Genomic DNA, 27,696 nt, shown 5'->3' on the forward strand with positions numbered 1-27,696 from the left:
GCCTGCCCTTGCTCTGCAGCATCACAGGTTTACCTGGGCACTGAGCACAGTGGCCAGGAGAACAGTCTCACTTGCCTGGGCTCAATTAAATCAAAGGTGCAGGGAAATGTTGGTGCAGAAGGGAAGGTTGCTACTGACTGCTACCCTGGGATGGGGCTGTCCAGGGTGAGCAAAGGGTAACCCCGTATTCAACCTGCCTCTCCCTGAGACCCGGGTCATCACTGCTGAGCCTATTGCCTCCGCTTTTAGAAGTAATTTATTCTGGTGATGGAGATGCTCTCGGTGTGGACAGATGAGAAATCAAGAGCTCATAGCAGCAACGACTCTTTAATGATGATGAAGTGCCAACGTCAGCATCGCTTACCCAGGACAGCATGAAAGCGATGAGGGAGAGGGACCAGAGCAGAGAATGCTGCATGGGAGCACTGCCCGCTGACTTTTTCCCAAACCCCAACCCTTTGGGGGTCCCTTTTTTGGTTTCATTTGTATTTATTTTTTTTTCTTTTAAAGCCGCCTCTCCCAAGGAGCAACAAGTCTCCACGCTGTCAGCAGCAGCACTGGGTCGTTTCCCTCAAACACAAAATGAAAAATCCATTTGGTTTCTCGTGTGTTGGCTATGATCTATAAACATGGCTTTATTGGATATTTTCAGAAAGCTATCTGCTGGTAATAAGCATTTTATAGACGGCGGTGTCGGCTGCAACCCACAGCATGAGCACACGGTGAGGCCATGCAATAATATTAATATTTATATGAAAATTGGACACACTGCGTGCCATCCAAGGGAGAGAAACTCTCCTCGTGTCTCCTCGTGTCTCAGAGTTTGCTTCTCCCCACCAGCCCCAGGTTCTGCCTCTGCAGCTGCTGCACGGGAGCGGGAAATTTGGGATTTGATCACAGGGCATTAGATGGATTTAAAGATTTGGGTTTATTGCTTCCGTGACTGCACTCAAACTGCTTTAATATTGCTCCTGCTCTCTGCCTCTCATTATCCACAGCCCACAGTCTCAGCCCTCGAGCTGCTCCTGTTGGCCACACAACTGGGGTTCTTGGTTTTTTTGGGTGAGGGATTTGTGTTCTGCTTCTCAGTTTACTCCTGGTTTTGTTGGCGGTGGCCTCCGCTGCTCCAGCTGTGGGGATTGCAGGATCCCAGCAGGACCCCAAAGGGATCCAGCAATCCAGTGACCATTTGGCCTGCCTTGGGATGCTGAGTGCTGCTGACCAGCGATGCCCAACTACTGCTTTTTTTCCATTAGACTGCTCCAAGGAACGTTTGTACATTTTTGCCTTGCTTGAACATTTCTTAAACAGAAAAGTGAGACGTCTTTCAGATTAAACACTCCGTTTCAAATTTGCCCTCTTTGTAATGCAAAAGCCTAAAGCCCGCATTCAGAGGTGTATGTTTCAAAGGGGCTTCTTGGAATCTGTCTTTCTCCAGTGGAAGATGAAACAAAGTGCTTGGGGATGTTGTTTCACCCAGCGCAGTGGGGAAACATTTTGGATTTGAAGGCATGAGGCAGAAAATGATGGACCTCAAGGCTCTCAGTCACTGCTTGCAAATAGCCATCCACCCAGCATGGCATGGGGACACTGGGAAGTGAAATCACGTCTCTGGATTCAGAGACACCTTTAGAGCCACCTCAGCACCATGCCAAGGTGTGGTTGGACCCAGGAGAGCTGCACAGGACCCACCTGTGGGAACTGTGTCCAAAGCTGTACACATAATTAGGTCAGATTGCTCTTTTCGACTTCGGTTCACCAGTTCAACTGGGAAAAAAACATCAACCCACAACAGTGCTGCTATTCCTCATTGGGCATAAAGCATTGGCAGGCTCGTTACGAGGAATATTCAGCCAAGTTCTGAAGTCAAAAGGAATCAGAGCGCTCTGAATATGTTAAAATACAACCTCGCAATCTCTTCAGTATCTTTCCTGCATACTGGGGGCTGAGTGATGGTAATTGGGAGGATTTGTCAGGAATACACAAACAGCTCCAAACATGCAAAAGGAGAATTCATTGAAACTTTCTCCTGGTTGTTTGAGGCAGCAAGCACCAGGGAAGCAAGCTTGTTTTTCATTTTCCTGGTGTCACTAGCAAGAGTGTCTATAGGAGCAGTGTGGGCCACTGAACTCGGGGATTTTTCCCGATTTTTAAGCCAAGGACAGGTGCAAAAATCCCTCATGCCAGCCTGGCCATGCATTCTTCCACTTCCCCAAGGTCTGGCAGCTGGTCTGAGGCAGGCATGGTGCCGATACAGTACCTTGTCCATCCTACATGGGAAGGGAGCTGGAAAATCCCTTCCAACTTGGGATTTTCTGTGATTCAGTGACTAGGAAAAAAATCTTCACTCTGTGGGTGGTGGTGGACTGGAACAGATTGACCAGAGAAGCTGTGGATGCCCCATTCTTGAAGATGCTCAAGGCAACTCGGTCTAGTGGAAAGTGTTGGGTTGGAAGGATCTAGAGGGATTAGAACTGGATGATCATTAAGGTCTCTTCTAACTCCAACAATTCTGTGTTTCTATGATCTGCGGGCAGGAAGCCGCCCCAGATCACTGGCTGTTTCCACTGCTGTTAAGGAGGAACAGCAGGACCCAAACCTTGTTGAGTTGTCTTGCTCCAGTGGTTCACGTTCCCAGCCCAGCAGAACTCAGCTCATTCTTTGCATCTCTTGCTTTTTTTTTTTCATTCCCTCCCCATCAGCGCTCTTCTGGCTCCCACCCCATCTGCCCCTTCCATGCCTCCCCCGGGGCAGCCGCCCTGCAGCGAGGCCGGCGGGGGGAGGCGGTGCAGCCGCAGCGGTGCCGCCTGGGTGTTCGGGCGGGATTTTCCTCCCACTTCTGCCCACTAGGTGGCTGCGTGCTGGGAGAGCCCGGAGCGGGGAGCGAGGGGAGAAGAGGGGAGAGCAGGAAATCAAAAAAAAATAATAAGAAAAAAAAAAAAAAAAAAAAAAAAAAAAGCGAGCCGCTGAAATTTAAGCAGAGGAGGGAGCGGCTGCCAGGCAGTCCCAGGGTCTCTCCGCTCTGCCACAGTAGGTAGCGGGCTGCCGGCGCCAGGCAGGCGCCAGGCCGAGCCCGGGGACCCCTCCGGAGAGGGGACGCCCCAATTCCACCTCGACAGTTGCGGGAGGCAGGAGGAGGAAGGAGGAGGCAGGAGGAGGCGGCAGGAGGCGGCTGGAGGCAGGAGGAGCCGGCCCGGCCCGGCCCGGTGAGTGCGTTCAGCACCGCGGACAGCTCCGCGCTCTGCGGCTCTCCGCGCTGCGGGGCGACGCGGGGCTGGGAGCGGGGGGAGGCGGCCCGGGAGCGGGGCTGCGCGGGGGAAGGGCTGCGCTTTCGGGGGGAAGGTGCCCGCACTTTCTGCAAGTTCCCTTTGTTGCTGGTATGAAGCTAAAAGAAATCGGGCTCTTAGCCTCCGCGTCGTGTGGGGAGAAGAGGGGGAATGCATCTCACTGCGTGCTCGCAGGAGGTGCTGGGGGGCTCGCTCACACTCTTTCCCCATCTCCCTTTCGTGCTCCTTCCCACACCACTCTCCTATTTCCCCTTTTCCCGGTGCCGTGTCTGTACCAGTCGCAGCCGTCCTCGGGCGGGCAGGGAGCATCCCCTGCGCAGCGCTGTCCTCCCATCCCCAGCCCCGCAGCGCTGTCCTCCCATCTCCGCCCCGCAGCTCTCCCAGGCTGCGCCGAGCTGCCCGCATCCCCGCTTTCTGATTAAAGTTTGAAGGAGATTATGCCTCTCCTCTTGCTCACTCGGGAATACCCCGATGGCAGCCGGATGGAGGCACGTATGGTTTGGGGGGCAAATCTGCGGGTTTGGAGCGGCTTCTCAGAACAAAACACGGAGATTTAAACAGCAGTTCCAACGCTTCGTGGAGCTGGAGAATACCAAATAGAGGAAACAGCCCCGCTGGCACCCTGCGCCGAGCTCCAGAGGGCTTTTTCCTCCGTGTCCCTCCCCAAAACCCGGTGCCCTTCTCCTGCCCGCGGGATGCGCTGCTGGGGGCCGGCTGGGAGCTGCGGGATGCGCGCTGAGCGGCGGCTCCGGAGCGGCTCTGGAGCTCCGGGGAGAGAGCGCTGTTGGCGGGGTTACTGCTGCCGAGCCGGCGGGGAGAGCGTGGGAGCTGCCGAGGCACGGATTAATTAGGCACGCTCCGTGAACGGGTACCTGTTAGAGCTCCAGGCAGAAAGCATCTGCCCTGGGGAGAGGAGGATGCTAAGCCCAACGGGGGATGCTGCCCAGCTGAACATCCCGCCTTTAGCCAGGTCTTCGTGCCGTCTGGGACCAGTGTGGCTGTGCCCAGCTCGTGCAGGGGAGTACCAGACAGGGAGTGACAGTGTGGGGTGGGCAGGGGGAGCAGAGGGGCCTTGGGCTCCCACAGCCCCCCTGCATCATCCCAGAGTGCGTGGCGAATGCGGTGAGCACCGAGCAAATGTTCATTAGTGAGTACAGGAGTGAGGGTGCAAAGTGAACGTTTGGGCGTGTTATATAAACAAACAGAAAGGAGCCACCAGCGCGGAGGGGGAAGGAGTCGATTCATTGACGGAGCTGCTCAAGCAGAAGGGATAAAGCCAGCAGCAGGGTGACATGGCGTGGCAGCAGCTTATAATCCGCTCTGCTTTTAATTGTGTCTATAATGAGAAATGAAATGTCAATGTCATTAGATGCTGCCTCTCGCTGTCCCTGACGGTGTGGCACAGGGGCACGGGGCCCATGCAGGGTTGGGTGCCCCTAGCTTTGTTGTGAGCTATTCGGCCCCTCTGCCCAGAGAGCGGCAGGCTGGGATGTAAAGGAGTAATAATGTAGGAGAAAAGGAAAAGAGAAGGAAAAACAGGGGAGGAGGCTGTGGCTCCCTGCACGGCTCCCAGCTTCGCAGTGAAGCTGAAGGATGAGGATGTTGAGACCCATCCTGATGGCAGAGCACTTCTGGGTCCATGCTGGAGTTCTGGCGGTGTTGCCCATTCCAAAAGCATCTGCTGTAACACCAGAGGAAAGCCAGCACCATCGTCCCAAAGCCTACGTCCCTGCCACATCATCGTCTTTGTCTCTATTTATTGCAGAGTAGTTGGACTAGATGACTTTTAATTCCCTTCCAACCCAAAGGATTCCATGATTCTATGATTCTGTGGAGCACATGGACAGGTGTTGCCAAGGGGCTGGGCTGTGCAGGTCCATGCCAGGGGGCTCCTTGGCTCCTTGACTTTTAGGGTGGTTTCCCTAAAGATCAACATGCAGTTTTGTCTCAGTTGCACAAACTGATTTATTGTGGTGTTCTCTGAGTACTAAAACAAAGCTCTGCCAAAGCTTGGGGTAGTTGGAGAAATCCCATCCTGGGATGGACAGAGGGAGCCTTCCTAGTTTCATATAGAGAACTGAGCCTGGTAGCTGTGGTGAACACCATGATGAACATGAACCAGCTGCAAAGAACGTGGGTGGTGCTCTGGGCTGCCTTAGCATTGCCAGCCGATCAAGGGGTGATCCATCCCTTCTGAGGTGACACCTGCAGTGCTGGGTCTGGTGCTGGGCTTCCCAGAACAGGAGGCATGGAGCCCTTGTGTGGCAACGGCCACAAAAATCATGAGGGGACCAAAGCTCCTGAGTGTGCTGGCCTGGGTGCAGAGGACAGGGTCAGAACCATGCCTGGTGCAGGGCTCTCCTGCCTCTTCCAAGTCCCCCTGCCTCTGTGTGCTCATCTCAGAACTTGATTTCAAAATCCTTCACTTTACCTTTATAATCACCCCTCACAATCTCTTGCAGCTGCTTCCTGATGAGCCCCAGGTAATTCTTTGATCTTCCACCCCCTTGCTCCCCCTTCCCCAAATTTGCAGGGGGAGCTGAAAATGGCAGGGCTGGAAGCGCCAGGAGCTGCCCTGCTTCCAAAACCAGGCAGGGAATGGAGGCACAGCCAGGATGGCACCCAACCCTGGACTGGGAGATGGTCGGGCCATTGCTTGAGTTGTCTCGATGCTACCCTAGCTCTGATGGCTTCCCATCACTGGAGACAATCCAGCATCCCAAGAGGACCTGATTGGGTGTCTCCCACTATAGACAGGTCCAAGTGATGCTTGCTGCCTTTGGGTGGTGAGCAGAACCAAGGTCCTGCTGTGAGATGCTATTCTGCTCTTGCTAAAAGGATGTTTACAGAAATATTCTTGCTCTTCAGCTGGGTTTTGGTCTTTCTCTCCAGGTGTGTGCCTGGCAGCACTTAGTGGTCCTTTTGATTTCCCACTGATGGCTACTGCTGGGTTTGCTGCTATGGGGATCCTGAATTCCCAAACTATCCATGTTCTGTGGTCAGATGGGGGGAACAAAGGGGCCCAGACCCCAAGAATTCTTAGCAAAGGGGCAACAGGATGTGCTCTCTGAGACACCTGTCTCTAGAAGCATACATAGATCCTTCACTCATCCCCAAAGGAGAGCTCAAAATTATCGCCACTGTTGGGAATTGTCACGTATAGACCTCCAAGTGAAGAGATGTCCTTTGGTGGACGCCATCTTCTGAGTCAACAGGGTGCATTTGGGGAGGGCCAAATGTGCTGAGCAGGGAATGGAGTGGGTGTGGGTTGGCGAGCAAGAAGGACGAGGATGCCCTGGGTCTTCAGACTTTGCCTCCAACCCACTTCAGTCCCAAAGCATCCTTTTAAAAATGGAAACACTGAACAGTGAACATTTTTTCCTGCTGAAATCATGTTCATCAGCAGAAATGTCTGAAAACGAGCTCAACTGCTGAAGCACATCCCTGAGCAGAAGCACAGCCCTGCAACAGAGGCTGGCTGCCTTTAAGTTAGCCAGCCAGGGCTCCCGGCTGCTAATTATACATGGATTGATTGGGATTGATTGGCTGTTTTCCCTTTGGGTGCAGTGGGGTGTCCACAAGAACTGCTCGAGCTGGCAATAATGGGACCCCCTCGCCCCAAGGTATCCAAGAAAATCCCATTGCAAAGTGCAAGCCTTAAACTCAGCTGTAATTACCCAGCTAATCTATTATGTAGCACTAGAAGCAGAGCAAACCAGACAAACAGTTTTGAGATAGCACTGGAAGAATTGCTTCATTCAGTAAATAATTTTAACGCCAGTAATTATTTCCTACAAGGGGGCAGGGCAGGAGTGCCTCAGGGGACTCCCAGCTGCAGAAGGGATGAGCCCTCTGTGTAATTCCTCATTAATAACTGATGTGCACCTCTCCCAGCAGCTGAACCAGGATGGCAGGTGTGGTTTTCGTGGCTCTGCCCCCATGGCAGCATCTATGGTGCTGCCTGGGGACACAGCATCCCTGCAGCAATGGAGGCTGGGATGGTCCCTGTGTGTGTGGCAGCATCCTGACCCCACTAGGGTTCAGAGACAGTAAATTGGGTGTGAATCCATCATTTTCCTGAAGTGCTACTTCCCTGTGTTAGCTTTGTGTTAATGAAGATTAATGGTGGGGAACAAAGATTAATGTATGGCTCGCTTCCTGGCCACAACTGGCACAGCCAGTGTCCGTGGCATCCAGCTGAAGGGTGATGCTGGAGATGGGAACATGGTGTCCTACCTGCAAGGGTTGTGTCCTACTGTGGGATTGTGCTGGAGGGGTCCCCAGGACGCAAGATGTTGCATTGCTGCTGCATCCTGGCAAACAACCACCCAAGCCCCACTCCTTGCTTTCCCTCACTGCTGCCTTCTGTAGGGCTTTGGATTCTTGCTGCATCCAACATCTGAACCCAACTTCATGCAAGGGAACAGATGGCTTTGATGATGCTCAAGGCAAGGCTTATGGAGGGAGTCAATGTTCCACTCAGGATCAGCATTGCCTCATTTGTCCAGCCTGGGTCGGCATGCCTGGGGATGCATTACTTTCCTGGTCCACCAACTAGAAAAACTGGACCCAGAGGGTGGTCCAGTATTGGATCACAGAGCTTCACAGCTCTGCTCAACTCTATCCTCCATTTTCCCTCTCCATCTTCTATCTCCAACTTTCATCCTCTGTCTCTCCCTCCATCCTCTATTCTCAGTCCATCTCCACCTCCATCTCCATCCTCTATCCTCCATCCATCTCCATCTTCCTGCTTCAGCCCCTTCCCTCTCCCTCCCCAGCCTTGCCACGCTCTCTTCCCCACTCTGGGCTTTTGTTTCCATCCCAGCTTCATTGAAAAGCTCTATTTATTGCATTAGGCACTAATATGAAGAGAGTCTCTCTCTGGCTGCCCGCTGCAGATGGGGACCTCACTCAATCCGTGTCTTGTTCTCAGCTGGGGAATAACAATGAACTCGGGCTGGAGAAAGAGCAGCTCTGTGCTGCAGGAGACAGCCCTGTCCACGGGGCCAAAATAACTCCGTTTGTTTTATTTATAAACTCCGGGGGGACAAGGAGTGAGTGGCATACAGATGTTGGCACAGCTGGCTGGGCCGGCACTACGTGCCCGGCTGCGGGGACGCTTTGGGGTCTCGGTATCCCACCCACAGCAGGGATGCTCACGAAGAGCCCACAGTGTTCGGCCTCCACACAAGAAGAAGGGGGAAATTGAAAATAAGGGGGAAAAAGCCCCTCATCATCATTTATAGAGAGTAAAAGGTAGAGCAGTAGTGTTTGAGCTGATCATTCCCCATCCGGATCCCTCCCCTCCACTGCCCCCCATGCATGCACTTGCTCTTGCTCGTCTCCTCCTGTGCTCCCACAAGTGAATTGGATTAGTCATATCCTTAATTAACTGTGCCAGTGTGAGCTCTATTAGGCATTAAATGTTTATCACAATCCAATTAAAAAGCCATCCCAGCAGGGCAGGGGTTGGGCAGCACCACGGGTGTGCAGCTGGGTGGGGGGCATGGAGAGGAGCCCCCCAGTCCCATGGATGCCCATGGGGTGGGTTTGCCCTTGGGAAGAGCTCCATCTCTGCATTACACCCGGGTGGTTTCGCTCCAACGTTTCCCTGCACCCTGAAGAGGTGATGGTAGTCCCCGTGATACCAAAGGCCATGTCTTATCCCATGGCAGTGGCTCGGGAGAGGGAACCCTGGTGGGGAGCATCTCTTCTGCAGCAGAAGCAGAAGGCTTAATCCCGTTAAATTTCTCCTTATCGATTGCGGATTTACAGCTAAACCACTCGCTGTGGAAATGCATGAGCTTCCCCCTCACAAGTGCATTAGCTGACCACACTGAGGGCTGCTCACACACCCAGGGCTCAGCTGGGGGACATCTGTCACCTGCGCTCGGTGGTAGCTGGAGTGACCCCACCAACAGGTAGGTCCCCACCACCCCTGCCCTCTCCCTTTGATTCCCTCCAAATCACCCTGCAGGATGTTGGACCTCCACAGCCTGTGGGATGGAGAGAGCTGGGGTAAAGGGGATTTGCGTTATCGATCCCCAGAGTGCAAAATCTGCTGCTCTGGAGGATTTTCTTCCCAGCAATCAGTGGAAATGTGTTTATCAGGAAAACGTGTTTGACCTGGACAAGTGTTTTAGTGATGTAAACAGAGCTGGAGCAGGGAGAGGTGGAGATAAGGAGGGTTTGGAGCAGAGACAGACAGCGGCACAAAGGCTGGGAGATGAGAAGGGCTGAGGTAAGGAGACAGAATGGAGGGGAGAGCCGTGTGGGGAAGGGCTGATGGGAGGGCAGTGGAAGTGAAGGGAGAAGGAAGGTGATGGGAAGGCAGCCGTTCCCTTAAAATAGCACCAGGCAGGGCTAGCTCCACCCGTGGAAATGGGTGGTGATGTGATGACGCTTTACTTGGCCCCAGTGGTACCCATACAGGAGATGCTGTCCCTGCTCCCCATTCTGCAGGCCTTGGTAATTCCATCTGCTCATGGTGCAGCAGAACTCTCTGACAAACTTCTCTCCTCTTTATTTCTCCTCTGTCTTGTGACTCGTCCCACAAGATCATCGAATTAAAGAGGCCTCGATTAGAGGCTTTAATTAGATCCTGGTTGTTAGGTCTGATGATCTCATGCCCACTTTGGTGCCACCCAGCAGCATAGCTGACCCAGGTTGGAAGCAGTGAGGGATTCGAGCTCAAGCAGGCTTCCTCTTCCAACTGTGCTTTCTTGGACGTGGCACTGTCCTGCACCCCAGGTTGACACCAGTGACTTTATAACAAGGCTGCTTGGTCTCGTAAGGCAGTCTGGGTTGCCTGATCAGACAGATTTCAGAACAGATTACAGGACAGATTTCAGGAGAGACGCCACCGCCGCTGTGGGCAGACAGATGCAGCAGGGATGCATGCAGTGGCTGGGTTGGGCTGTGCATGCCCTGCAGCACCAAGACAGGAGTGATGGTGATACTCCTAACACCCCAACATGCACCCAGGACCACAGTGCTGTTCATTTTAACCCCGTGAAACTGGGGAACACCCCAGCACTGGAGCAAGAAGCATGAATCCTGCTCCTAACAGGATTAATAATTCAAGAGGCTGTGTTAAACAGAACAACCAGGGGATGAAAAGAGATACATCTCCAGGGCTTTGTGGTACAAATCGAGTCATTAACTACCTGTGGCTGTAAGAAAATTCCTGCTGTAGGCAGCACGTCCCTACTGGTGCTTTCTCTCCCTGTCTTGGTGATGTTCTGTGGATGCTCTGCTTCGCTTTCTCCCCTCCCATCAGTTCTGCAGCTGTTTTCTTAAACACTTCAGCTCCTGTCCCAAACATGAGGAATGGGAGCACTGTGGGATCTGTACCCACTGCTGTTATCCTCCCTAGTACCGTGTCTCCATCGCAGGAACCTCTTGTTTATTGGTAATGCTCTACTGAAAAAGACCTTTTCATGGGATAGGATGTGGGGGAGCCTGGGGAAAATTGAGTGCCCAGACTTGGCTGAGCAGCCCGTGGTTGGGTTTGCTCAGTGCACACGTGTGGTTTTTTTTGGCTGTGTTCACTTTATGTGGCTGGAAGGGGCCCAGGCCCCAGGGAAAGCACCCAAAAATGTCACAGCCAAGGTTCCAGGAACAGGGATGAAGAAAATTGGGCAATGCCCATCCCCTATGGGGTGCTGAGGCCCTGTGCCTTCATCTCCTACCACAATCTGCCCCATGGGGAAATGCGCACAGCTCTGATGGAGAGCGTGGTGGTGGTGATGTGGAGCTGGGTGTGATGGAGGCTGCAGGCAAGATTGATGGGCAGATTGAAGAGGCAGAGGAAAGAGAGACAAAGGTTAAGAGTATAAATAGGCTTCAACCCAGAGCACAAGGGACTGGTGAGGGAGGATTGGTGGGGAATAAAGGGTGCAGGATAAACAGTGCATGGAAGTGGTAAGATGAGAGCATTACCAGGAGTATTACACAGAGGATGGGGATAGGGTCCCTGTTGTCCCCAGACAGGAAGGACTGGGCACAGGCTTCCTTTGCTGGTGGGAAGAGAAGCAGAGGATGCAGTGAGACCCTCAGCAGGAATGCTTGTGTAGGCCAAGAGCAGTGACACCCAGCAGGGATGTGCCATGGAATGACACCATTGGCAAACCCCAAACCCTGTGCCAGCATATAGATATCCATATGCTGGGAAGAACTGGGTGTGCATACATATGCATACATATGTGCTGCTGTTAGCACTACTATTTGGGTTTTCTGCTGCTTTCAGGGGGCACATATGGGGAGAGAGGCAGAGCACTGTGTGATGGCTTTACAACTTCCCAACCTGCTGAGTCGTGTTCTTGGTGGCTTAAAATAGGCTGTTATTAATGTGTCAGAATGACGGGCTCCCTTTGATTGTCAATTATCCTTTTTTATGATATCTCCAAAAGCACTCTCCAATAGCACCAGAAAAAAAAAAAAAAAAAAATTCCAGGTGATTTACTCCCCTTTATAATTAGATTTGGTAATGAGGCTCTGCTTTATAACAGTGCAGATCAGTGTCCAAGAAGCAGAAATTCTGCCAGCAGGCTCCCAGCCTTACCTCAAGACCCATACCCTCCACTGAGCTCACATGGGAGATGTGTGGACACCTCAGCTGGGTCACCAGCACAGTATTGCTGCAGGATGCATCCCCTCCAAAAACGTGGGAGTGTTCTTCCTTTTTCTCTCTATCTTAGGTAATGGAAAAGACCTTCAGGATCACCAGGTCCAACCATCAGCCTGTCCTACCAAGACCCACCATACTAACCCATGTTCCCATCCAGGGATGGGGACTCCACCACCCGATCCAATGCTTGGCCATCCTCCCCATGAAGAAATTCTTCCTGCTGTCCAACCTAATCCTCCCCTGGCACAGCCCCCAGGAGGGATGCCTCTTGGTCACTCCAAATAAGGGGGGCAATGATGAGACAACCAATTTGAAATTGCTGATGAAAAAAAATTAAGAAAACTGGAACTACTTAAAAAGAAAATCTGCCTTGAGAAGCGATATTTGAAGCGTTGCCATTTAGTGGACTCACATGGAGCATGGCAATTAAAAGCTGGCTAAACTTGATTGGCAGGAATTAGAACCCATGCCAAAGCCTGGCACAAGCGTGTGTCTCTCCCACCTGCTTGTCCTTCCTGATCCTTCAGACCTTTACCAGATGCCAAGCAGACAAATGATGCTAAATTAGCTGCAGTCCTTCCCTTTGTTTCATTTATTTTATTTTTCAAAACCAACAGCTTGGAAATAAATGTCCCCTCAAGGCAGCACAGTCTCCAGGTTGAGTTACTTTCCTTCAATCTTACCAGCATCCCCTTTGCCCCTACAACCCCTATCCTTGGTCCCATCAGCAACTTCATCCTTGGGCTCTCCTGGTACCTCCTTCGGTAGGGTCTGCAATTATTTGTATTTGGGAATTGCATTTGAAAGACGAGATGATGTTTTGGGAGTTGTTTTCTGTTAGGTTTAATTCATTTTTAATCAGCTGACGGTAACGATTTGATACAGACCATCTTCCTGAACTGAAGTTAATCACTGCTGAGCAAGCCTTTCACTTTGCGTTATTTAGAGAGGCATTTTAGAGAAATACTGTTGGAGAGGTTATTTAACCATGTATTTGTTTTCATTGTGTACACAGCTCTTTCATGGTCTTCCTGGCATTTAATGCAGAGAGATTTTATTTATTTTTGTCATTTGGAGGGAATTCAGCCCTGCCAAACTGCTTGGGATTGGTGGCCCTGGAGGCTGCAATAATCTGCACAGACCATCTGGGCTGCAGCCCAGGGGACTGGAAAGCCCTGTCCCCATCAGACCAGCTCTAGATCTCTGATTTTTGGAAATAGAAAGGCAGGGAAAGGCACCATAGAATCACAGAATCGGCAGGGTTGGAAGGGACCTCAAGGATCACAAATTTCCAACCCCCTGCCATAGGCAGGGCCACCAACCTCCACGTTTAACACCAGCTCAGGCTTTCCAGGGTCCCATCCAACCTGGCCTTGAACACCTCCAGGGATGGATAGGGTATCCACTGGGCAGCTGTTCCAGCACCTCACCACTCTCTTGGTAAAGGGCCATGATTGCACCAAGATGAGCCAGATCCCAGTTTTTGCTCCCAGAGTACTTGGAGGGTTGATTATTAAATGGGGAGGTTGGTAGCCCTGCATATGGCAGGAAGGTTGGAGATTCATGATCCTTGAGGCCCCTTCCAACCCTGCCCATTCTGTGATGATGGGTTGGCAGCAAACTCAGAGCAGGAGATGGAAAATGGGGCCATGTGGGCTAAGACCCTGAGTTATGAATTGGACTGGCTGAAGAGTCTCCTGGTAAAGGATTACCTGACCATGGTGACAGTCAGGCAGATCCCCTGGGCAAGCCTGACTGATGCTTGGTGAGAGGCAACCTGAAGCTCCAGATGGAAGCTGAAAGCCAGGGAACTTAGTGCTGCCCCATCCATCCAAATCCTTCCCTCTGACTTCCAAATCCCCTTCCACCCTCTATTATATCCACCCTATCAGAATCTAGAAATAGTAGCTGCACCATCTCCCTTTGGTCTGCTTCGGCAGAGCTGGAATTAGCCAAACCTCTTCCATGTGTTTATTCCCCTTTTTCACCCTTTGCTCTGAGCCGTGCTCCCTCCCAGCGCTGCCGATCCACTCAGAGCTCTGCATCTGATAAAGAAAGGCAGCATTCCACCCCACACACACACATACACCCCCCCTCACCGCAGATGCATTATTTATGACTCGCATCGATCGTGGGAAATAACCCCAGGGTATTCCAACCCGATCGAAATCGCGGTTCGCACCGCAGCCTTAATTACCCGCCGGCCCTTCCCAGCGCCCGCGATCCCAGCGGGGTGGGTCCATCAGCTCCACCGAGCACCGCCCGCACACAGAGTGGGCATCCTCGCATCCCCAGCCCTGCTGCTTTTGCTCCCTGCCACCTTGCTCTGCTCTCCTCCCAGTGCTCAGGAGCTCTTTAGCACCTTCTTTAGTGTTTCCCTGCCTTGACAGTTCTTATGGGAACAAATGAAGCTACCTCTCCATCTTCCTGATGGACCGAGCAGGTTCAGCTCTCTGCATCTCTCCAGTGAGGCAGTCTCCCCACCCTCTGGTGATTTTGTGACTCTTTGTAACTGCTCTGATTCCATGTACTCCTCTGCTGACAGGCAGAGCAGAGCACTCCAGCTCAGCACTCTCAGAATGGAGCCCTTTCCCTGCACAGCTCCTCCCGTTCCCCCATACAGTCCCATCTTCCCAGATGATGCCCCAAGGATGGAGAAGTGCCTCCTAGCACCTTCCCCAGTGCCAGGTTTAGGTGCTCACAGGTTTAGCTGGCAATGTTCTGTGCTCCTACACACGGAGTAAGGGCTGGGATGAAGCAAAGAGCTGTGTTATGATGCTTTGGTCACTCTGGATAAGTCACACAGACTTCCTAAGAAACTCTGCTCTACTCTTAACCATTCCCATGAGATTCAGAGAGATACAGCATTGCCAGACCCCAAAAACCACAGGTATGGTGCTGATGCCAAGCAAGAAACACGCCTATCAGGGCTGATGGAAGAGCCTTCCAACATCATTTCTGAGTGAATGGGGTGGTTTGGGGAAGGTGCTGTGGTCACAGGCAAATGGCTTTTGCAGCACCCAAAGTACAGCAGCCATACGGAGAGGAGCACCAATGGGATGCAGTGCTCAAGGCTGCACCAGAGGAATCTGGGAAAGTTGGGAAAGTCGGTACTTCTGCAAGCGAAACACTTCTTCCCCTACAGTAATGGGATTAATGAAGAGATTAAGCTGTGCCTGGAGCTGCTGCAAGCTGTAGGTATGGGAAATCAGAGAGGGTTGGGGATGCTGCTCTGCCTAGGCAGGAGGAGAGGAGCTCTGGTGGCTGGAGCAGAGGCCTTGCCCAGCAGGAAGCTGCAATGGGGATGAGCGGGAGGCTAGTGGAAAGAAAATGCCAGTAATTAGGCTACAGCAGATGTGGAAATGCTGGAATTATGATGGAGGATGGGGTGAAGATACCCACTCAGGGCCAGTGCTAGTCAGTGTAGTGCTGTAACACCACAGACCTGAGCACCAGCTCCCACCCAGGTACCGATTCCAATCGCAGCACTCTAGCAGAATGGCTGGTGGAGGAAGCAATAACAGCAAAACACAATAAAACTGTAGTGAAAAATAATTAAAAGACGGCTGTCGGCATGGGGATGAGTAGGAATACAGGGAGGGAGGCTGTTACAATGCTACCTAAGGGAGGCAACGAGGAGCAGTGCTGGTGGTGGTAATGGGGCTGCTGGAGACCACGGGGTGTCTGGATGGAGGCACAGATCTTGGAATTGTAATGGGAATAATTATGACTCTAATGGGGAGGTAATAAAGATAATGGTATCGTAATTGAGGAGGGGATAGCTGGAGAGGAGGAGGTGCAGATAACAGCCTTGTAAAGGAGATGATAAGAAAGATAATGGATGGTAATGGAGTTGTTGTTAAAGGTAATGGAGTTATAATGAGGTGACGACTGCAGCAGGTAGAAGGGATGGTTGGTTTAACGAGGACCATGATGCAGAGATGACTATATTTCTAATTGGCTGTGACAGGCAGTGGTGGAGGTGACCGGGAGGCTAATATCAACCGAAGGGGTCAACCACTAAGACAAACACAGACATGCAAAGAGCACGGCAGAACTGTGGTCCCTGGGGACACAGCGCAGAGGTGATGGGCAGCGGGGATGCTGTGCTGTAGTATGAGGAAAAGGGCAGAAGAGATGGAAAACAAGCCCTGAGCAAACCCTGAGGTTTTCTTCAGGTTTCTGAACCCAAGAGACAGGGATGGGGGGCAGCCCATGGCAGGGATGAAGATGAGGAGCGCCTGCAGCCGAGATGACAGCAACTGGGATGAGCCAGTGGCTGCTGGGCAGGGATGGGCCCTGTGGGCTGCACTGTGTGGCAGTGACTGGCTGGGACAGACACATGAGTGAGCTCATCGGCTTGCAGTGATGCTTGCACAACTGCAGGGAATGAGGCAGAGCATCTAATTCACTCACCTCCTCCTGAAGCTCAGCACAAGGTCCCCAGCCCTTCCTTCAGTCACATTAATGGCCATTTTTGAGTTCCTGCAGGCGATTTCTTGTGCAGCCCCACCACGATGCTCCCAGACCACTATGCTCCTGCAGGACTTGGAGAAACCCTGCACGCCCCAGAGGTTGGGTTAGCTCTGTGAAGGCAGCTCGGGGCATGCCCTGCTGCCATGAGCACACTTGACTCTAAATGCCCTGGAGGATGTTCTCCTCCAGGCTGGTTTGAAGCCTGTCCTAATGAGCTGGATGGGAGGGAGGGCTGAAGCTCAATCCACACAGGGCTCCTGCACTGCAACTCTTGGCTGTCCTCCATTCAAGAAGCAAAGAGCTTGGGCTCTCCTTAGCTCTCGTTCTCCTTCCCATGCACTTAGAAAGTAGTTTTCCACAGCCATTAAACTGATGGCCTATTGGAGTGTGTTCTGCTTGTATCTGTGCATCTGCTCTCCTCATCGCTAGGTCCCTGTTTTCATTTCCCTTTCTCTGCAACTCCTTTAGGGCCTCATATCCATCAGGTCTCTCAGCCACCTTCCTCTTGTCCCTCTGCATCGAGATGGCTTGTTTAGGTGCTTCTAATGCAGTCGTTTTAGGTAATTGCCAGCTTCCCTGCTCTCTTCATCCCTCAGATTATCTTCCCTAGAGATGTCACCTACCAGTTCCCAGAGATTTTTTGCAGACCATTATCCTCATTCTGCTGTTCTCGCTCCCCTTCTCTTGGCACTGTGCACTCCATTATTTTGTGATTTATTTCCTGAAATTACGTCCTACTTTTTTTTTTCCCCCCCCAAGCAGTTCTTGTCTATTAGCCCAAATCAAAGCCAGAGTAGCAGCTTCTCCAGTAGCTCTTCCCAAATCATTGGAAATGAGATGTTATCCTCATACACCCCAAGAATAGAACAACTCCATGCTGCTGTATCACTTTCCCCTGAGGTGTTGGTGGATTTGAAGGTTCTATTACCAACAGGTAATGATAGACCCAGGGTTTGAAAAGTCCCCTTTACCCACCTACCTCCCCATGCTGACTCTCTTGAGGGCTGGTACACATCCAAGCTCCCAATTCCTTGCTAAACTTTAGAAGAAAGTCCCATTCTTTCTTGCCATTTGCTGGTATTTTCTAGGCAGTGCCTCCTCCCTTTATCAGCAAGCCAGCATGACTACAATGCTATAACCTTTGTAGTTCTGCTTCTGCTTTTAAGGGGTACAGTTTGGTGAGTTGAAAGTGGCATCTGCCTGGGAAAGGGAGAAGCATCCTTTAAATGCCTCAAGCACCTGTGAAGGAAATGAAAGAGCTAACAACTAAAGAAAAGTCAAGGTGAAGAGCTAGAAAGAAAAGAACTAAGGAGATTGCCTCTGAGATAACCTAAAAGTTTGCTTCCACTTACAGATGTGGCTTTTTTTTTTTTTTTTTTTTTTTTTTTTTTTTGCTTTGGTCTTTATCAGCTTCTCAATAGAAAAACTTGAAGTCAAATTAACCCAGCACACCAAAGGACAAAGTAATTGCAGGTCCCCTGGCTGGTTGCCAGATCAAACTCCGCTGTGTACAGTAACAAAAAACAAAGGGGAAAAAAGTAAAAAAAGAAAAAGAAACACTGAACTACAACAGGTCTCCCAAAGGGAAAATAGGCAGTGAGGGTGAAGAAAAGGAGGGGAAATTGGAAGAGAAAGTTGGTCTGGCTCCAGGGCTGACTTGCACATGGATCCCTTAATGGCCAACCAGTTGTGGCTGCCCTGGGAAGTTGGTGAAAAACTCCCATTGGTGTCATCATCAGAGGCTCCAATCTTGGTAAATAATGATGAATTGTGAGCAGTGTCATGTAGTGAAAATCAAGGAGAGAAATAGTGCCTTAGAGAGGAGCTACAGCAGCCAGCTCTCACCCCTGAGGTGCTGCTTCTGCTTGAATAGAGGAATTAGGATGTCTCATGTCTCCAGCATGGGACTGGCCAGGATGCTCAGAGCTCCTTGCAGAGAGTTCAGAATGTCTGCTGGTCAGTGTGGAACAGAGCTGCTCAATGGATGAAAATAATTAAAAAAAAGAAATGAAGAAGCAAAATGCAACATCCAAATTAAGGGCAATTCCATGGGGTGAGGGCTGACCCCTCCTTTCACTTAGGTATCAGCATCTGGGCACAAGCTCAGGAAGTTCTTGGAATTACCAGAGAGAGAATAAGAGAATAAGAGAATAAAATAACTGAATGAGATCAACTCCCCAGCATGCAAGATACGTTACTGGTGTTATCTTGGCTGTTGTCAATGCCCACGTATCAGCAAACGTGCTTCAGGTTCCTGAGAAACAGTGCCCTGTGGGCAGGAGTATAATCAATCAGTATATGGAGTATAATCAACGAATATACAGATGTTATAATTAAGAAACATACAAGAAAGTTAGGCTAAACAGATTATCACGCTAAAGAAGAATAGATAGAAATCTTACCCCTGTCCTGGGCTTATTGAGAAGACTCCAAAAAGAGTGATCTCCAAAACAGATCCTTCCCCACTGTAGTCAGCTCTTACATGAGTCTGGGAGAGGTGGAGCCAGGCTTCCACCTGGTACACAGATGAATTGCCCTCACCTGTGCTCCCAGGGCTGACTCATTGCTCTCCTCAAGTGGTCAATCAGAGGTTCAGGCCATGATTCAGCAGTTCCCATACAGCAGGTCTTGCAAGATGTGTTAGCAGTGCAGCTAGCAGCGTTGCCCTGCAACTTGTAGGATTTAACAGCTTAGGATACTCCTTCTAAGAATGGTTTTAACTAGCCAATTACATTTTTTTATGGCAGGGTGAATAACTCTCTCAATTTCATAGTGCGATCCACAGAAAGTCATTTTCTATTAAGCTCTTTATTGCTTTCAAGGGGGCAAAAAAAGCAAAAAAATGCAACTGAAGTTACATTTTCCTAAAGTTTTATGGTGTTTTGCTGTTTTTGTTTTTTAACTTCTTAGTGTAAGTCTCGCAGGGATTCATACGTCAGACTCTCCACTTCTGGCATCCATGGTTGTTTGGTTGGGAGTGACTTTGGGGTACGTTGTAGCCCCACAGCTCAACTTGGAGGCTCCAGGTGCGGCTGGGAGCCAGCTTTGGGCTGTACCTCAAGGTTTCAGCCCAGGGTTTGTTAGGTGAAACAGCACAGGGGTTTTCGTGGTTCCAGGCCGTGACCGTGGATAAGCAGTGGAGAAAATTTATCAGCTTCCATTCAAAAATTGGGAATCCAAAAATCTCCTACAGGCACAGGCTGCTGCCAGCCCCAGTGCTCTTCTCACCTTTGGGAATGATACTGCCTAAGGCATCCGTGATGCTGCTGCCTTCATGCTGATTTGTTGCTGACCTTGTCAACATTAGAAATAGGCTCTTTCAGGCTCAGAGGAGGTTTGCTCAGCCCCTGCAAAGGGCTGAGCATCCCTCGGCTCATGTTGCACAGCTAGGCATGTGTTTGGTCCTCATTTTGTCATGTCTTTGGGGGATGGAGCTGGTATTCCACTGGTGGGAACAAAAAGTTGCTGCTGATGGCCCCGAGATGTCTTCTTCCTTGGCAGAGAGAAGAGCAGGAGAGAGCAACAGGCCTGGATGCCAGCCCAGGCAGAGTCAGCATTTGGGTGTGCAGAAGCTCTAACATGACACCATCAGAACTGGGACTTAAAATATAACAAACTAAAGCCATGTTCTCAGCCCCAAGCTGTCCCTGAGCTCCATGGAGGACAAAGCCATCCCGTCGCCATCGCAGTGACCAGGAGGTTGCAAATGAATCTTTGGGTCCTGTTTTCCTGCAGGTTTTTTGCAGGCTCAGAGGGCTGCCCCCAGCAGCACAGTGCTGCCTGCCAGCCCCTTGGGGGCTTTGGCAACCAGTAGCTTTTTGTGGATATTTGGGCTTTGATGGAAGCTGGGGAGCTCCTGAATGCAGCCATCCACCACAGCATCTCTCCTGCCCTGACCTCTGTCCTGTTTGCTGTGTGTAATAAGACAGGAGAGCAGCAGGCCATATCAATGAGTAGGTTGGGTTTGCTGAATCTGACCAGATGTTCTGCTCCCAGCTGGCATCAGGGGCTGTTTGCTCCCAAGTTCCTGCAACCAAAAATCCCTGCCTTTCACACCTCTGTGCTCCAGCTCCGTGCATACTTTTGGCTCTTCCCACAGTGCTGTAATTGCTGTCCAAGAGATCTCATTGCTCAGGTCAGCAAGCCCTGCACAGAAGATCACAATGCATCACTTACCACTATTTATCCATCCACTGGAACAAAAGGGGAGGAGGGCAGCAAGAAAGTGTGCTTCAGATGGCTGTGGCTAATTTGGGCTTTGAAATGATAAGACTCACAAATTCAGAGAAACAAGAGGTGCTGAACTAGCCTTCTCTGAGCAGGAAAGGGCAACTGCACATATGTGCGTGTGGGTGCTGGGTACTGAGGGAGAGGAGGGAACTGAGCCAGCAAGGCATATGGCACATCACTGCCACACAACCAAAGTATAACCTTAAAATTGATTTTAAGTGCAGGCTTGTAAACAGTCCAACCCAGCTCTCATGGTGCTAGGGGGAGAATTTCAGTGAGCAGTATTAAGCTGGATCCCACAAAACCTGACAGACCGGCAGGCATGCTTCCAAGCTCCCATGCCCTGCACCAGCTCCAAGCTCAGCAAAATTACATTATGCATTTATATCCACTCCTTAACGAGGTACTTGCTTATTATAGGGCAATAAAAACCCAGCCTGGCTTGGGTCCTCAGTGCCAGCCCACACTGAGGCACTGCTGTTTCCCAAGCATCTTGGTTTTCCCTGCAGGGCAAAGCACTGGGATTGTTTCTTGTTCCTTCAGGGGGATGTAGATAGGTGGATTTCCCACTCTCTCTCGAGGCAGTGTCAGGAAAGAAACAGGGAGCCCATCTGGGTATACAGCAGGGAATGGGGGCCTGCTTGAGGCCAAGGAATAGGAAAGCAGCCCTGGATCTGGGGCAGCCACGAGCATCCCAGTGCAAAGCCAGGGCTGCCACCTCCTCTCTGTACACATGCATGCAGCTCATCTGAGGCAGAAAAAAAATAAATAAATAAAACAGATTAACCTATCTGACAGTACATCCAGGATGTGTCAAAACCAGCCTGGCTGGCTGGCTCGGAAAAAAAAAGTGGTTATTACTGCAAACTCTATATACATTATTTATCAAATGAAGTCTCTGCAGCAGGTCCACGATTCATTTCCCTGCTCCGGTTGTCTTCTCAATGGTAGAAACCAGCCCAAGCCCTGCAGTAGGTCTGGGGGTGAGCATCTCATTGCCCTTCTAAAACACTGGGCTCTGCAGAGGGGATGCATTGTGCCCAAGCAGTGCCTTCTGGACACGCATCCGGCTTCTGGATGCACATGTGGATGTGTTGCGCACATTAATTTGCATCGTTACCCAGGCAGGGGCAGCGGTTGGCAGTGCTTTGGAGGAGCTGGGATGGGAGCATCCCAGGCTGGGTAATTCGCATCCACTGCAGCTATGCACACAGCTCTGAGGAGGAGCAGGACGGCTCACGCACTAATGAAACATGACAGCAAGCAGCAGATACACGAGCACGAGGTTTTGCTGCCTTTCCTGGAGCTGTGTGCTGAGAGCAAACAGGGAAAAATAAAACCCATGCACGTGGCTGAGAGGGACCCAAAACCAGTGCTGTTCAGGTGGGGTGAATTCGCTAGAGATCTGGGCCCTCGGGATGGATTTTCTCCTTGCTGGAAGATGCCCACGTGATCCTGCACCTTACGTCCATGAGTCCTGTGCAAGGATGGACAAAGGGAGGAATGCCAGGAACAGGAGTGGGAAAAGCCACGATTGATGGAGAGGGAAAGAGCAGAACAGAAACTGCCCGTTTAAGTGATGCTTCATCAGGTCCCCACAGCCCACACCCAGCTCCTGCCATGCAGGTGCTAAACGTAGCCGTAATTAGAAAACAATCTCATAGTCATTTGCACTTGAAGTCCATTTAGGATGGGCAAAAAAGCAGAGTACTGAAGGAAAAGCAGAGCTGGGTTAGCATGGGTACGGGAACAGCTAAAAGCCTGTTGGTATAGTTGGACCTAGCAGTAGTTCACAATATATCCCTGTGGGACACAGCCCCCTCCAACAGCCCCTACCATGCGGGTCCTCCATCACCCTCCAAAATTAGTGACCAGTGCCCATGCTGAAGATAAAAATAACCTCATATTTATTTTTGCTCTTAAACTACAGTTTCCTTATAGATTAAGTGCTACTACGTAATTGGAGAGGATTTAGAGGCTGTTTGTGCCCCACAGTGCTCTGCAATTATGGTTAATTCCTCCTTTATGGCTTCAGAGCATCACCAGTACAGTTCTAGGGCTGGAAGAGCTGCATGCGGAGGTGAGAGGTAGAGCAGGTGGCTGTGACACTACAGATGGGATTGCCAGAACCTCTTTCTTCATAAACTTGGGCATTTCTGGGGGAAAAGGGTCTGCAGAGCAGAGAGTGGAGCAGTGCATACAGCACTGCAAGTCACCATGTCAAGCATCACCTGAGGATGCTGTGGAGTCACACGGGTCAGATTCAGGCTCCATCTGTCCACATATCAAGGAAAAGAGCTCATCTTGAAACTTTGTTCTCAACCTTTCCCATGGGAACGTATAGAGGCTACTGATATATGCCGCAAAAATTCAATAAAGAAGCGTGTAATGAAAGAAAGATATAATGTAGGCTGCGATCACAAAGGCATACATGAATTATTAAGCCTGCCGAATTTACAGGCAGCTTGGGGAACTATAGATTTCTTCCTCCATGTATAGTTAGGGAACTGCTGTTTAAAGCAGAAGAGTATTTCATCCTTAATCATGCAATTAGTCAGCGGGGAAAAAGCACTCGCTCTACAGGTACCCATGTCACAAGAGCCAACGGGTCCTGAAGGCACCTGACATGTTCAGTCTGTTTTTGCACAGGGATGCTGTTGGGTTTTTTAAGCCTGAAATCATCTCCAGCAAGATGCTCCCCAAAACCAAGTGGTTTTGCAGCTGTGCCGTACCCACATCCATTGCATGGTTTGGGCTTGTCAAGGCCATATTTACAGGCAATAAACAAAGGGCTGCAGATGCTGCTCAGGGCCACAAACATCTATAATTCAGGTGGATGCACTGCAGGGTGTATCTTGGCTTTTCACTTCCTCCCTTTGTAGGCCCCCAGGACACAAATCCTGGGTGAAGGGAGGACATCTGGGAGGCAGAGCGCTTTGCCGCTTCTGGAAACAGCACTCCAGTGTTTTTCTCAGTTTCAGATTGTCTCTTTTTATTGAGCCCCATGCACATAAACAGCAGCAGATTGATCATCTCACATATCCCCAAAGTTGAAGCACTTGATGCCTGCCAAACTTGAATTTGAACTTTAATTCACATTGGGCAGGCCCCAGATTCGCCCACAAACCTGTTGTTAATATAGCCTCTCTCCCTTGGTAGCTTTCAGAAATACCTGCAACCCCAAAATGCATCCATGGTCCTGTTTATAATACTAAAAGAAAACAAAGAGAGAGATCCCTTAGCACTGTGCCATGGGGAAGCAACCCCACTGCCATATCTCCACTGCCCAAAGTCACTCTGTGGGGTGGACAGAGTGGTGATGCTACCATTCGTCATCCAAGAAATGAGGACTGGGCAGCACCCCATAGGCACCTGCTCTGATGGAGATCTGGGGGAGGACTTTATTTCATTCTTACCACCTAAGCTGCTCTGTGATGATGTTGCTTTGAAGCTCTGGCCCAGCTCCATGCTGCTGGCTTGCAGCCACAATTCCTTCCCCACTGAACACGCACAAAAAAATAAAAGCAGGGAGAGAGGCCAAGGAGCTCACGCTGAGCCTTGCATGCCAGTGAGTCAATCAAAGGCAGGAAGTGCTAATTAGTCCCCCTGCCTCCCCCTACGCCTGGCCTATCTGTCAGCTGGGGACAAGAAGAGTCAGCCAGGGCCACCAAGGAGCTGTGGAGGAGCCCGGGGTAGACGAAGACCTGGGGCTGCTGGGAGGCACTGCATGCAGCCCCACTGAGCCAGGCTGGGTCATGGGTTGTTGGTTAATTCCATATATCATCTCTACCACAGTTAGTTACCTCAAGATACCTTTCTCCATGGTGGTCCATTTACCTGAGTTAATTATCAGGTCTTCCTTGAAGGGATATCTTTCCCTCACGGCTGACGAGTGCCATCACCATTAGGGTGAAAGGCTGTGTCCTTTTTCCAATTACTTTGTCAATGCCACTTTCCATAGAAAGAGGTCCCAGCTGCTTGGCTTCACTGCCCACTAAGACCAGACTACTGGTTCTACAACCCCAGCACTGGAACATCCAGGTGGCAGCATAGTCAACATTAGGAGTCAGATGGCTTCTGTCTCTTCCTCATCTTCCACCCTTCGTGATGGCCAGCAAGCCAAGTGGATCCTCCATCATCCTCCATATTTGGTATGGAGGATGATGGCTGAAATATAAATATGGAAAGAACTGGCAGGTGGATTGTATCACACACCCGCAAACTCACCATGTGCTTATAATGGTGGAAGCAACCACTATTGGCTGCAAACATATCCCATACCACATGCCACCCCCCATCTGAAAAGGTGCAGAGGTCACTCCACCTTGGAGAAATTTCATATATTTGCTTTGCTTGAAATCACAAAGAAAGAGAGAGAGAAAGCCTAGCAAAGCTCCATGTGCCTTCTCAGAAGAGAGGTAGGCATTGAGCACAGAGCCAGGAAGAAATGTGCAGGAGGAACACTGCAGTAATATGGGATAATAACCCTGCAAAGACTGAGAGGCGGCTGAATAGCTGTATTTCCTGTAGTACCGTGGTATTGTAAGAGAAAACCAGTAAACAAATGTTTTCACTGAGAAGCTGGGAAAGAGGGAGAGGCATGATTGTCCCTCAAAGAAGAGCATTACAACAGGGGGATAGCAGTGAGAGAGGGGAGCTGCTCAAGATTATGGCCCTTGCAGACAGCAGTAGAGTCAGATCACAGCCAAGCAGCACACCACTGTTCTCTCCCATCTCCAAAAACCCAAGCTTCATGACCTGAAGGAGACTGACCCTGCACGAGGACACTGGCTGTCTTGTCCCAAATGGACCAGATTTTGTCCATCCCTCTCCCAGGGCATAAGGCACTCCTAGGAAAAAAAAAGATACTGTGAAAGTCCCTTTGGCTAACCCCATCTATACTGGGTCTCTCCAAAAGATGAGAGCAATGCAATTGCAGTCCCAGTCTCACCTGCTCACTAGCTCTATCCTGGGATGGGTCGGGCAGTGATTCCTCATGGCAAACCTGTTGATGTCCATCACTGGTCAGCAGACAGTAGTCCCAGCAAAAGTAATGGAACCAAACTCATCCCCAGAACAAGTGAGCTGACACTGGTGGTTTTTGGCTGCAGATAATCGTGTCCTTGGAGCCCAGATTGGTACCTGGGGGCTTGCAATTGATATAGAAGTGAGAAGTTATTTATTTTCAAATCAAGGCAACTTTAACCTGTAATCCAGAGCATGGGTAGGAGGTGAAGCCACTTCATCACAAGGGATTTGTCTGTGCAGACCTAAAGGAGCTCAAGCCTGTGTGCTGTAATTTAACGGTGTTTTGAGTTGAGGCTGCTGTTCCTATAGCTACTAGAGGAAGCTTAGCAACCTCAGGCTCAGCTCCTGGAGCACCATTTGTGCTCGTGGAGGGGTCCAGAGAAAAGTAGGGATGTGGCATTTTCGTCCATGCATTGTCATCACCCACACATTGCTGGCACCCACGATTTAACCCCTTACGCCCTATGCTCTGTGCTGATGTTGCACTGATTGCAGTAGCCATATGGGGTATTTCTGATGGAAACAGAAGCACGTGGGGCTTTGTTAGTACCAAATCAACTGTTACCTTCAAAAATACTATAGGAATAAGAATCTGCTTCTGTCATCCTTTGAGAGCTGGAGCCAAAATGCTGGGAATGCATACTCTGGAGAAGGCCCATCTTCTTCTCCCAACCCTGGGCCCATCTTGGAGATGCTTTGGGCTCTACCAAGGTCAGTGGGACTGCGTGTGTGTCAAACTGGCCCACATCTCTCTGGACAACTCACCTCTCTGACCTTAGTGCAGTGTCAAGTCTAACACTAATCACGCTCTCTTTCCTCTCTCCATAGGTCCTCCTCACGCTTGGCCAACCAAGGTTGGCTTAGAAGGCTCACGTCCCTCCTAAGAAAATGGGGACTGACAGTGAAAACCCAGTCCTGAGAAACGTGCTCATCAGCTTCAACTTGTTGCTGCTGGGTGCTGTCCTGAAGCCGTTCGAGTGCCGGCTGGAGGTGACAACAGAGCCAGCCGAGAGGCCGGCAGTGGATGAGGAGGGGGGCCTGGCCAACTGCAGCCCACCCATCAAAGAGCAGCCCATGGTCTTCCACCACATTTACAACATCAACGTCCCCATGGACAGCTGCTGCTCCTCCATGCTCAGGTCTTCGGCTGAGGAGGTGAGTTCAGAAGACGACAGGCTGGCGGAGTACACGGAGCAGACCTCCGACAGCGAGAGCCAGGTCACCTTCACCCACAGGATAAACTTGCCCAAGCAAGCCTGTAAGTGCTCCACCTCCCTCCCGTCCCTGCAGGAGCTGCTGAGCAGGATTGAGATGCTGGAGAGGGAGGTCTCCATTCTCCGGGACCAATGCAACTCCAATTGCTGCCAAGAAAATGCAGCCACAGGTAGTAATGCGATGCTGTTAGCTCTTGTTGGGGACACAGGGCTCAAGCAAAAGGCAGGAGAAATAAATACAGAGCTAGTAATGTCACTCAGAGTAATGATGAAGGAAAATCTCTGTTCAGCCATGGTGTCATAGCTGTGCCATTACAGAAAAGTCCAGCTTAGGGCCTCCAAGGCAGGGAATTCCCTGGGAGGGATTCGGTAACTTCAGCTCCCAAAGCCCACTTGTTGTGGAAACCCCATAAATGTATCCATCAGACAGAGCTACAAAACCATTAAAATAAAATTGTGGCTGATAAGGGATGAGCAGGGTGAGCTTCCCAACCTGTTCCCTCCCAGCTCCTTGGGCCCTTTGCTGAGAATGGCCTTGGCTCTGCACAGCACTGCTTAGCAGCAACTGTAAGCATCAGTGTGTTATCAGCCACATTACCCAGAAACAAAAAACAGCATCATACCAGGCACTCTGAAGAAAACAGTTTGTCTCAGTTGAAACTAAGACAGTGGTGAAGCTCTCAAAGCCTCCATCAGGGTTTCTCCAGTAAAGGCACAGCTCAGTCCCTCTGTGATAGCGAGATAACATGATAACAACATGGGTTGTGAAAGGTTTAGAGGCTGCAGAGCAGAGGTGCTAGCACACAGCTGGTCTCTGATCTCTCAGGTAGCC

The 27,696-nt window shown here is 50.7% G+C and overlaps 1 protein-coding gene across 2 annotated transcripts in view; it reads left to right on the top strand.

Moving 5' to 3' along the window:
* The first annotated feature begins 2,889 nt into the window (after window positions 1-2,889).
* TNR (tenascin R) overlaps window positions 2,890-27,696 on the top strand; it is a 51,856-nt gene continuing 27,049 nt past the window's right edge. Inside the window, exons 1-3 of one of the 2 annotated variants that reach the window (XM_052666156.1) lie at window positions 2,890-3,206; window positions 26,479-26,805; window positions 26,941-27,034. In XM_052666156.1, the coding sequence (XP_052522116.1) occupies window positions 26,539-26,805; window positions 26,941-27,034 (361 nt within the window). In that variant the 5' untranslated portion in view covers window positions 2,890-3,206; window positions 26,479-26,538. Of the gene's footprint in view, window positions 3,207-26,478; window positions 27,035-27,696 lie in introns of both variants that reach the window. The other variant, XM_052666155.1, reaches the window with a different exon arrangement.

This window comes from Tympanuchus pallidicinctus, unplaced genomic scaffold, assembly GCF_026119805.1.
Source record: "Tympanuchus pallidicinctus isolate F22 unplaced genomic scaffold, pur_lepc_1.0 scaffold7, whole genome shotgun sequence".
NCBI classification, from domain to species: Eukaryota; Metazoa; Chordata; class Aves; order Galliformes; family Phasianidae; genus Tympanuchus; species Tympanuchus pallidicinctus.